The sequence below is a fragment of the Nannobrachium achirus genome (genome assembly GCF_963921795.1).
Source record: "Nannobrachium achirus genome assembly, chromosome: 2".
NCBI classification, from domain to species: Eukaryota; Metazoa; Chordata; class Actinopteri; order Myctophiformes; family Myctophidae; genus Nannobrachium; species Nannobrachium achirus.
In genome coordinates this window covers 37,352,600-37,365,630 of record NC_137811.1, presented here as the reverse complement: position 1 = coordinate 37,365,630, position 13,031 = coordinate 37,352,600, and the positions used below count along the sequence as shown (strand labels likewise).

Below are 13,031 nucleotides of genomic sequence, written 5' to 3'. Positions count from 1 at the left end.
TTTAATTTTTCATATATTTTTTTAATCTTTCTGAGCTGCGTGTCTTGCTTTGGGCTATTTGAGCTGAAATAAGCTCTAATTGTATTTGACACATATTTTCATTTGTATTCTTGCATCACTGCTGGGCAGCCAAATACAATTTAGTATTCTGTGACAAATATGAACCACAACGGGGAATATTAGAGTACCCCTATTGATAACTAGATTGTTTTTATTCAAACGATTTTTCAACACATTTCCCTACCGAATCATGACAGTTTATGTTTATTGTCATCTTTGGTTTATGTATATGAATTTATTTCAATGAGTGTTCTGTCATTACCAATGGTTCTGGATGTACATTAACCGTTCATAGATGTGACTGCAACATGTAACAGGCTGTAAAAAAAACTGTTCATGTAATTTTAGCTTGTAAACAAAAGTTTGAAAAATAAGTTCATAGTTTACTCTAGATAGTGATTCTCAACCTATGGGTTGGGACCCCACTTTTTACACCAGATGTTGCGAGGTGTTGTGTGTTTGTAGATCTGTTATTTTCTCAATACTTAACTGTGGAACCGAGTCAAAGTAATGCCTCAACTCCTACAATTTCAAGTGCTTAGGATGTGCTTCAAATATGATTATTTTGGGAGGTCACAGCCTGAAAAGATTGAGAACCATTGGTCTAGATCACATTGCATTTTTTTTTTTTTTTTTTACACATTCCAGTCAGGATCCATTAAGAAGGATAACAGGTGTGGGTCCCATCCCCTCCATATGCATCTATCTATCCCATGCCAGAGCTCCATCCGTCCCTGATAAGAGCTTATTGATTACTGCAGTCTTACTTCTGACATCATGAGTTACACTCCAAGATGTGTGGGTCGCCTACATAATGTACTGTATATCTGGTCTCGTATTAGAAATAGAAAACACACGCCTATGAAAAAGAGAGGGTTCTGAGTTCTGACACATCATCAGTCTGTTAAACGATGCTGAACTATATGTCAAATCAGCAGTCCATGACACAAGCGGGACCTTGCTGGCTTGCTTTGACTAATTCAAGACCTTACAAACATCTTATCGACCTTCTATTTGTTCAATGTAAAGACAATTTTATTTAAAAAAATAAGAAAAAAAAGGCAATATACTTTCCTGTTGTACAGTATAGAAGATTACACATAAAAATTAAAAAATACTCTGTTTTAATTTAACTATGAGTGTACAAATACAACCAGACGGTTAACAACACTGTGTTAAATTTCACACAGAGGATTTTACTGTGTAATTGTCTCTGAGCCTACAAGTAAGGCGTTGGTGCAATTGTTCTTGTTAATGCTGTACAAAACGTAATGGTTCATTTCCTGTGCGCTATACAATGATGTGATATGGGCAGAGTAGAAATGACAGAACATGACACAATAGGATGCAGTAATCTTTTTTTATGTTGTCACTTTAGCTTGCTCACGGCCTCTGGAAAATGTATTTTTACAGTAGGTTCTGGTGCTGGTGTTATGGTTTTCATCCTCCTGGCTGCCATCTTGGATGTTGAGTATGTTTGATCATCTGCTAGTCATATGCATAGCAGTGTTTGCTATCAAGGAAGAAAAAAAGTCTTTATCTTTGCTATCCTGAGTATGTCCACATTCCTACTGTTCATGCCATCTGTACAATTTGTATATTATAAAAGGATTTATATTTAATGTGTGGCCAAGTTGCTGTTTTACTTTTAGGAGTTACTGTCATTTAAACACACCCACGCTACATCCCTATTTTTCACACAACATCATGTCATGTCAGTATCATGTCAGTATCATGGTCAGGTTAGTATCATGTCAGTATCATGGTTAGTATCATGTCAGTATCATGGTCAGTATCACGTCAGTATCATGGTCAGTATCATGGTAGGTATCATGGTCAGTATCACGTCAGTATCATGGTCAGTATCCATAGTCAGTATAATGTCAGTATCATGTAAGTATCATGTCAGTATCATTGTCAGTATCATGGTCGGCATCATGTCAGTATCGTGGTCAGTAACAAGTCAGTATCATGTCAGTATCGTGGTCAGTAACAAGTCAGTAACATGTCAGTATACACCGTTGTATAAATTAGGCTTTAGTAGTCTTTCCAGACATCCACCTGTATAAACCCCATTCAACACTTAACAAATCTAGACAATCTTCCATGACCCTCCCCCCTCACCTCAGCACTCCCTTTAAAAAACATTGCTTCCAGTTGAGGTCCAACTTTGAAGTCCAACTTCCTGTTGTTTGTTACTTTATTACTCAAGAAGAGAGGAAAGGTTCAGACATGTTTTGTTCAGGTACTCGTTGAAGGACAAGGACCTTGAACATAAGAACATCAGAACAGAAGGCCAAAGTCCTTGTCTGCTGAATGTGAGAGAAAGGCTGCATGGATGGTCATATGTGGAGCAAATTCTTGTTTTCTCTCCAACGCCGAAGGCATGAGATTACTTAAAAAAGAAGAAAAGAAAAGAAAACACTGACCTCTCCAGAATATAGGATTTATAGTTATTACCACATAACTAGAATGGGATAGAATGGGTATTCCATTATCTGCTGTGGTAATTTGGCCAATGGCCAGTAGGTATAGACCATAAAATGATGATAATGGGATTGTGACAGCCTGAGCAATATGTCTGTATAAAGTGTATCACACTCAATAGCTCAGATAACTTTCGGTCTGGCAAAATAGCAAAGTTTCACTTTTGATAAGATATATTAAACAGTGACTCACAGTAGAACACTACATTGAGTTTATGAGTTCATGTTGTACCAGCTAGTGCTTGAAATATGTTTTGCAGATATTGCAATACAGGCCATAAAATTATTTCATACAGAAGCTGGCTGCTATTAAAAATGCCAGTGCTGGCCCTTACAATCTGGTAATGCGTATTTGTAGAAATGCCAATTCTATCCAATTCTAGTGCTGTGGTTATTACACAGGCCTGTAGCTACATCAAAACTATATCTTTCAGACCAAACACAATTAACCCACATGCCTCAGTAGCTTATTTCCCATAAATCCTGTGTTAGTGCCTCTGATAATAACCTTTTGGTTGTTCACGAAAAGAATCCTATTTACAGTTGAGTCAACACTAGTCTCCACAGTCATGAGGCAGAACCCATGAGGAAAATAAGGTCATTATAGCCTTCAACCAAACCTCCATCACATCCATTCTGTCCACTGCAGCAGAAGGCCTTAATAGGTGTTGAATGAGACTGGGGAGAAAGGAGTCCCACTAAGCTGGTCAGAAATCCTCATCTTTCGCCTGCAGTTCAGATATTAAACTTATATGACCCAAGGCGTGATGGTGGTCCGTGTTCCAGACAGGGGGCTTTCACTGCTGGGACACTCGCGTGAAAACTGCTGAGGACAGCACGTTATGAATAATTAAATTCTGGGGTCTATTAAAAATGTTTTTCATCATTGCGGAGTGATGCCATAATAACCACCTTCAGCTGAGTCTGATTTGACACAACATGCATTAACAAGCCTGATTTAGCCATCTACTCCATCAAGTGTTGCTTGCTATGAAATAACATAACTGATTTACTTTTCGGGGAAAGCAACACTGTCATGCTACAGAGTATATATTACTTTAGTTTAGTCCATTGAGCTAAATAAGAGCTTTATTCCTACTGTCTGTGCTCTGAGGTCTGTCAAGAAGTGTTCATTATGGCCCAGTGCAAGTCAAGGGCAATGTGGCTTTATCAAGTATAGTAGAATGGTTTCTGCTGAATTGCTTATTGTATTGATGTATTACCCTGCTTATTGTAAATCGCTCTGGATTAAGAGCATCAGCTAAATGCCTAAACTGTAAACTGAATTGATCTCAAATTCATTGCAAGACATACACATTCTTTCTTTGAGGCATGTACTGGCTGTCAATCATACAGTAAGTCAGGGGTCTTTAACAGGGGGTCCGGGACCCCTAGGGGGTCCTCAAAGTTACTACAGGGGGTCCTTCAAATCTTTGTGTGATAGAAACTTTATTTCTCCTTTTTATATTAACCACTTGAACCTTAGTGTCCAAATTCTGAGAACTTTAGCCAAAAATAGCAGATCTACAAGATCACAATGCCTTGTGCTGCGAGGCGTTGTGAGCTTGTAGATCAGCTATTTTCGGCAAAAATGCAATAGAGTGTATTTGCCGGTGTAGAGGGGAAAAAGAGCAGACAGAGTGTAAGGTCAAGTTTATAAAGTATTGACGGTTCAAGTGGTTAAATATCTGAAACACCAATTTACATGAATCCAAAATACACTGAAGATTGTGCTGTCAAACGATGAACCCATATGGAATCTACAAAAAGGTTGAGGGGGTCCCTGCTTCATCTCTCTCTCTCAACTAAGGGATCCTTGGCCTGAAAATGTTGAAGACCCCTGCTGTAAGTATTGCATTTCTAGTCATAACTGGCTCTTCTGGCAAGGCACTGCCCTCTAGTGACTGCCTTGAAGTAAAATCAAGACTAATATGACTACAATAGAGTGTACTAGATATTGCTGCCTTTGATGAGAAGTACATTTTACATTATGCTGCAACATTTTTTATCATCACACATAAAAACAATCTTGCCATGCAAAGAGCCCATTACTAATAAACCCTCTTTTTTTAATTGAACATCATAATGAGATTATCATCTATTTTCCAAGTAGACCAACAAGTGCACTTCAGCAGTCTAACTACAGCTATACTTTGAACTTAGATATGAGGTCAGCAAAAGACCATTATTAACATAACAGAGAGGCACTCTATAGGAGTGAATTAAATCACTGGTGCCTTGACTCACAGTATCTTCTGAAAGCCATTACTGCAACGTTTGATAAAGTCTCCAAGTCCCCCTCTCCCTCCCCTTAGATATATACAGCGTTAGAAGATTAACTACTCACCGATTAATTAACACAATTACCTCTGTGTGTGCCAGTCGCTGCCTTATCAACCTTCGTCAGGCCTTAAACTGTAAATTAATTAATACCCCCTCTCTTGTCATTTCTTAATTACCTTGGTTCCAAGAGGAGGGGAAAACGCCTGTGTCAGCATCTCCCATTCTGTGCTTACATTTATTATGACTTTGCTGCGAGCTTATTGGTTCATTAAGTAGGTGAAAACATGCTGCTGCTCTCGTGCAGATGGATGTTGAACAGGAATATGATTTAATGATCCAGAGAGGGTCTCTTCACGTGGGTGTTTGATGTGAGTAAGTGGAAGAGTGGGCACCTGAGATCTCTGGGCAGTGCACCACTATAATATTTAATTTATTGAATATTTTATTTTATATTTATATGTATTTTCTAAATGAGGGACCAAACACATTTAATCATGTTTAAATTTAAGGCATATTTCTACCATTTCGGGCACAAAGAAGTTGTAGGCAAGTTGAGGTAAATAATGACGTACCAAAATCACAGTCGACATCAACACTTTTATTTCTGTGAGTTCTGGAAGTGGAGGAGACTGATTGATTGAGTAGACCTACTCTGATTGGTCCACTCCACAGCATGTTGATTAGCCAGGGTCAGGTGTGATCAGTTCCCCCACCACAGTGAAGTGTCACAACCGATTACTGTGAATAATAACATGATGAGACTATTGGTCCAAAGTCAATGTGAAGGCTTAGAAAGGCAAATGTATTATGTTTGACATTTCAAATTAATAATTTCAATTATAAAACACCCTCAAACCACACTTCCCATCAGACTTGGTAGTATTCCCAGCGGCATATACATTTGATAAAACAAAAGCTAAAGGACGACTTCACCACAACAACCTATTTAACTATTAATTTACCGAATGTCTGTCTGTCCGTCCGATGTCTGATTTACCCACATGACATCACTGATACTAAGCATGCTGACATCACTGATACTAAACAGTGTTGCCACAATGGTAACAGCCGCATGCTGAAACAATGCCCGACATCACTGACTGACATCACGGAACACCATATATGGGCATAAACGGGTGAAACAGTCTGCATGCTGACATCACTGATATTAAACGGTGTCGCCACATGCTGAAACAATGCCCAAATAATGTCTGTCTCACATGATGAAACAATGACCAAATAATGCATGTCTCACATGATGAAACAATGACCAAATAATGCATGTCTCACATGATGAAACAAGTGACCAAATTTGGAGATGACTGACATCACTGACTGACATCACTATACAGTGTGCAAGTTTGGAGATGACATCACAGACTGGCTTGGACATGGAACACCATATATGGGCATAAAGGAGAGCCAGACAGACAGAGATAAGAGATCTGAGATCCATATAATGTATGGGCATGAAAGGGACATAGACAGACAGATGGATGGATACAACGGGTATTGCACAACTGGACGTCAATGGTGACTATTCTGCCCAACAGGCACCGGTCTGGGTTCTCCAACATTACTTCTGAGACTCCTCAGGGACATTCAACCCTCATATACTGGGCACAGGACTAGTATATTTGGTATATATAATTGGTCCTCACTAATGTTCACGATAAAATAGCACAATACTTTTCAACTCTGTCTGTCAGGAGGGTTGTGGGTTGTGCAGTTCAGAAACCCATCTACCAGTGACATGATTCTGACATCCTCATTAGGCAGATAATTTTTTTGAGCGGTGGTCACACCGTCTCCTATACGTGGCCGTGTGTGTGTGGGTATGCGTGTCTGTCTGTCTGTAGCCTGCAATAGCTTTTCTGACCACACATGTTAAGGGAGGGGTGCTGTTTTTCAGGCCAGGCACCCTCACACTCACATTCACACACACACATACAAACACACACGCACGCATGCACACACACGCAGCCTCCACCGCTCAGTTCACACAAGTGTGATTTCTTTTTTAAACGTGAGAACCATTATAGCATCCTAACCTTTCAGGAATAGAAGGCCTGCGGTTTATTTTAGTTTGGATTCCCCATTGATGATGTCAATGGTAGATAGGTTTCTGAACTGCCCACAGCACTCCATGAAACGTACAGACGAGTAGAAAAAGAAAGTGAGGACCATAGGTTGAAAAGTAGTAAAGTCATCCTTTGTTATAATTGTTAATAATAATAATAACTAGAGAAATTGCAATTTGGGAAATTGCGAGTGTGGTTGCCTAAAAAGTTACCTTACTCTTACATCACTATAAAGTTACTCACTATATATGGTGTTTCCCATTCAAAGTCAATGGGGAGGGTCAGCTACCTAAAAGTTACCTTACTATATATGGTGTTTCCCATTCAAAGTCAATGGGAAAAGTCAGATACCTAAAAGTTACTCACTATATATGGAGTTTCCCATTCAAGTCAATGAGACTAAGAGTTGTAAAAACTGCAAAATTCCCCAGAGTAATAATGTGGTTGCCCTGGCAACCACACTAATAATAAATGAGTGTACTCAATAACGTGCATAATTTTGTAGTCATGTGATGCAATTTCCGACATCATTTCTGTTATTCAAGTATGTGTCTCACCTGCTGAGGCCTGGCGCAGCAGTGGAAGCGCACATCGTTGAGGCTGGAGTCGTCCAGGCCATACTGGTACTCCTCCATCTTGGTCTCGATGCCACAGATCCCACCCTCTGCGCACTCCTGGCTCCAGTGGCCGTACTCGCCATAGGCCAGGCCCTGCCCTTCCAAGGTGGGGTTACTGCTGCAGCGGAACTTGATGTTGTTGGCGGCCGTGTCGTCACCGAACAGGCCCTGGTGAGGCTCCACGCGCAGCTGGAAGGAGGTGAGCACGCCACTGGGACAGTACTGGGGATGGGTCCAATCACCGTAGCTGGAGGATGGGGTTGTCACCAGGGACGTGCAGAGAATGTTAGATAGGCAGGGGCTGAAATTTCTAAAGCCTCTATCAGAGTCCAGGGTGAAAAGCTATTCACTTCACTGCGGTGTAGTTTTCTAGCTATCACCTAAAAATACATAACAAAGCCTAGGTGATAGCTAGGAAACTACAACGAGGTTAAGTGAATAGCTCTTCACCCTGGACTCTGTTAGAGCCTTTAAGGGGCCTTTTGGTGAAAATATTGAAAATTGCAGACCTCCAAGCTCATTGTGAGCTTGGAGGTCTGCTATTTTCAATACTTGATACCAGGAGGTGAGGTTGGCTATTTTCAAGGTTGGCTATTTTCAATACTTGATACCACACTAACTCACTAAGCTAAGCATAAAAAAGGCAACATGGCATATGGCATGGATTTCTAAGAGAGAGCAATTCTTTCAACATAAGATGCTGCATTCAAGTTCAGGAGAGTTTGAACAAGGAAATTCTCTTGAATGCTGCCTTCAGGTATGGTATAGAAAGAGGGCATTTGCATTTCTTTCACTATAATAAAAACTGCATTCATGGTCTGGAGAGGGCACATTTTACACACGGGTAAAAGGGCAGGGGCTCAAGTCCCCTTTGATGTCTACAGTATGTGTGCAGTGTGCACATGCTGCTTGTCATGTTGGTTTAAGATAAAGGATAAAAAGTGAAGATGTAGAGGGTTGGAAACATATGAAAGGAGGGGGAGAATTTGTTTCGACATGTTTTTTTTAACAGAGTTTGCAGTATTGGCAGAATGATCTCTTTGATCTACATGAAACGAAATGAGAAGCTGCTAAAATTTGCTGATTTTAGACTTCAAAGTAGTGTAATAACTGCTGTTGTTATTCATACCATTAAATGTGTTTTTGAGAATTACCATAATGAGTTGGGCTTGTGAGGTGGGAATGACCGGAAGGTCAACAGTTCACTTTCTTAGGGCAGGGGTCTTCTTTTTTATATTAACCACTTGAGTGTCCATGTTCTGAGAACTTTAGCCAAAAATAGCAGATCTACAAGCTCACAAGCTTGTAGATCGACTATTTTCAGCAACAAGCTTTGGTGTAGAGGAGAAAAAGAGCAGACTAAGTACAGAGTGAATGGTCAAGTTTATAAAGTATTGGCGGTTCAAGTGGTTAAATATCTGAAAACACAAATTGACATGAATCTAAAATACACTGATGATCGTGCTGTCAAACAATTAAACTATGGAATCTATGAAAAAGTTGTGGAGGTCCCTGCTTCATCTCTCTCTCAACTAAGGGGTCCTTGGCCTGAAAACGCTGAAGACCCCTGTCTTAGGGCAAACTGGGTGGATTAATGTTTAGCGCGCCGAAGTCGAACATATGGTTGTGACGTACAGTACGTCTCTGGTTTGATTCCAAATGCAGCCATGTGTTGCACATCTTTCCCCATCTCTATCCTAAGCTTCCTGATTCTCTAATCTCTACCCTCTCCTATCAAAAGAAAATGAGGAAAAAACCTGTCTTAAAGTCCTTGGACTTGCAAGGAATAAAAAAAGAAATTAGGAAAATGAGGAAAAAACCTGTCTTAAAGTCCTTGGACTTGCAAGGAATAAAAAAAGAAATTAGTAACAACCCCCGGACCCAAATGACATAGTGCCCTTGAGTGAGTGTCCCATTTGGCAGCAGTATTGCTGGCCTAAAGACCGTGGTAGTAGCTACTGGGCAAGGGTTCTCACTTCTCAGATGCATGTGAATATGTACCGGTATGTTTCTTTAAATGGCCAAAATGTGTGCTGTTAAATATAGGCTAAGTTTTAAAAGTCATCACATTTTCCAGGGTGTAGCTTAGTGCAGTGGTGCCCAAACCTTTTAGCTTGAGACCCAAAAGAGAAATTAGACGTTTGGCCGGGACCCAAAATAGTGAAAACAGCAGATCTACAAGCTCTCAATGCATCGCAACGTCTATTTTCACGACTGTTTTGGGATTTAAAAAAAAATATATAATAACCAGTAAGACTCCGTAAATCGGGAGATAAGCGACTGCCAGGTCGCATACACAAACTTTGGAAGGCAATGGTAGCCAATCCAAGGAGGGAATATGGGAAATGGGACAGTTCCATGTTGATGACATGGCTGTAGGAAACAAAAATTAAAGGGACCCATACAAATGTGTCCGCGACCCACAAATGGGTCCCACTAGTGGGTATAGAGGCAGTCTGGTAATCAGAAGAACAACTCCCTGAGCAAGACACTTAACCCCTAGAAGTTAGATCTCCCCGAGCGCACGTCATAATCATCCAAGCAGCCATCAGCTGGATGAAGCTGAAACTGAATCTCCCCCGCAGGACTATAACAAAGGTCTCCCTTTAACTTACTATCCAGTGTGAGACTCAATGCTGTAGAGGAAACTCCTGTCCGAATCTTTAGCACAGATGAGGCGGATTCCATTCAGAGCAGTGTCATCCAGACCATACTGTTCAGATTCAACCTGAAACACCACCAATGTTTGCACACACAACACACACACACACGCGCGCGCGCACACACACGCGCACACACACACACACACACACACACACACACACACACACACACACACACACACACACACACACACACACACATGACTCAACTTACAACCACAGGTGAACGTGTTCCTAATCATTCACAATTGTGCTTGCTTGTTACCTCACTTGTCACAAATGCTCATTATAAGATGGTACAGTTTCCATTTACTCACTCTCTACATCTCATTGATGGGGTGAAGGGACCCTTCACTTCTTGGAAAGTTAGCACGCTGAAATAGAAACCATTGTTCTTGCATTAATTAAAACTAAAAAAAGTCCAACCCCTTGCCTACCAATTATGTCACTGGTTGGCAGGTTTCTGAACTGTCCACAGCCCTCCACTGAGACACCGACTGGGCAGATTCTAGAAATGGTGCCATCTTATAATGAGCCTTAACAAGGAACAGTTAAGATAGTTTGAAAATTGGTGAAGTGGTCTTACTAAGATGGCTGAACATGTATTAAAATAAATCACCAAGGGATCTTTACCCTGAGACTGAACCCAACAGCGAAGAACTTGTCAGGACACATCTCTGGCCAGGTCCAGTTTCCAAATTGCTCTCCATTGGTCACAGTTAGGAGAGAGGAATGGGCTCTGCCACTGAATGCTGTACCGGCACGCTGCAAATAGGACTTGTCACATATGGCAGGAGATAGAGCCAGCAGGACCAGGGCGGCGTGGAGCAGGATGGCCATGTTGACAGCGGTGAGTCTCGCCCTTGAAATAACTTCAGAGAACTAAAGTGGGACTCAGAGAGGGTTCTTATAGCTTTTCAAAATGCTCTGATGAGGGCCCAGTCAGCGTGCATCTGAATTAATCATTTACAGAGTCCATGACTGGCATGGGAAGAAACAGGTGTTGCTTGGCTCACTGAGGAGAGGAGTTTATCTCTGAAGTACAGTACAAATGCATTGCAAAGTCTGCTTTACTGTATTGTGGTCAGAGATGGACAGTAGTTTAAATACTTGTATTTTGACGAAGGTCTATGACCGAAACGTCAACTGAATTATTTATTTCTAGTTTTTGTATATTAAATACTGTACATGATAGAATACATGTTAATATGTAATTTTATTCTCAAATGGACACATTTTCAACATTTACACAGGTTTATATTGTGGAATAAAAAAATAAAAGAATACTGTGAGATGTCACTTCTGCTGAGAGGTTTACCCACCCTTGGAACAAATTCAACCACAAATGAGCAGCAAAGCAGGGTGGGTCTTGAGACAGACAGTATCCTGATCTGTGTCTGCAACAGTTTCATTTGTCGTATTTGTGGCCCCCCTGTGGGTCTAGTGACAACATTTTGCAGTGAATGTGATAGATCCCTCCTGCATACTTTGCCTGGTGGAGATAAGGAAACAAACAGTATGCCGCCTTCCCACGTTGCTATTTATGTCATCTCAACTGTACCAGGGGCGTCAATTGGGTATGGCAGGGGTATGCAGCCAGCTGCCATACCCTGGGTCCAGGGGGGAAAATAAAAGTTACTTTTAAATATAAATCCATGAATGTCTCTTTGTCTATCTGCGCTGGTTATTATGTTGTTAAATTACAGCAAAATAACTACAAATGCAAAATGTAACAAAATGGTCACTTTAACTATTCTCCACACTTCTCCCCATCTTGAATGGTATATTCCTAGGTTCCGCAGGTCAGCTGCACAGATGCAATGCATTATTGTTAATTGTAGCACATATACTAACAAGCCAAGTTTAGCTGCACTTGAACAACCGTTCCAGGCTGCCATATCCAGACCAAGAAACCGTAGAAACCTGTGTAAAAAACGGCCAAAATTCTTTTCAGACATTGTGAAAATAGCCGATCTACATGCTCACAACGCCTCGCAGCGAGAGGCGTTGTGAGCATGTAGATCTGCTATTTTCACAATATAACCGTGTCATACAAAATGTAATGCCTCTTATCCATGAGGACTCCCATCTTTGCCATACCCTAGCTTTTGCTGAACTGACGCCACTGAACTGTACTATGTCAGGCTCACCTTAAAAACCTTATGTATGCACTGCAGCAGTCATGTTTTGAAAGTACCCTGACACATAATCCATCTAAATTTCACATGCCAATATAAATCTCTGTCCTGAAACATTCCTAAAAAGATTTCTAAGTCACGATATTAACAAACCACACACACACAACTTGTGCTGCACATATATTTCTCGCTGTATTTATTTTCTGTTTTCTAATTGATTTATACCTAATTACCACCATACCACCATTAGTGTTGTTGTTGTTGTGTGCTTGTGTGGTCTTATATCTGTTGCTCTCTGCGGAACCAGTTTTCCAGCGTATTAATAAGCTACATATACAAAGAAAGAGGCAGTGCAACATTATGATTTGATAAGGAAGCATTGCATTGTACAGATGGGCAGAACAGACTAGCTCTGCTACACAGTACTAGGAGAAACAACAAATACATGGTGTACATATAACTTAACACTACTTTTTATGTACCTTGTTCCACTACACAGATAGATGAGTGATTAAGGCACATAGCCTACCACATGATGCCACTTGAAGCGAGTCCTCGGTTTGATTCCTAGGCCAGTGTCCTTTTGCTGCATGGCTAGGGCAGTGACTGCATGGATGACAAAATGAAACACACACTATATGCTTTACGACATGCTATTTATGTCTCCTCGTCCTCAACTGTAAGTCAGGCTCAAAAACACCTT

General features: G+C 40.8%; 1 protein-coding gene across 1 annotated transcript; it reads right to left on the bottom strand.

Moving 5' to 3' along the window:
- Window positions 1-5,442: 5,442 nt before the first annotated feature.
- Window positions 5,443-11,031, bottom strand: LOC308303383 (vitelline membrane outer layer protein 1-like). Its single transcript, XM_080747737.1, has 4 exons — window positions 10,824-11,031; window positions 10,143-10,255; window positions 7,468-7,774; window positions 5,443-5,567 (listed from the first exon to the last, which is right to left on the bottom strand). Exons 1-4 carry the CDS (start codon window positions 11,028-11,030, stop codon window positions 5,565-5,567), a joined length of 630 nt encoding a protein of 209 aa, XP_080603863.1. The 5' UTR covers window position 11,031; the 3' UTR covers window positions 5,443-5,564.
- Between the last annotated feature and the right edge of the window lie 2,000 nt (window positions 11,032-13,031).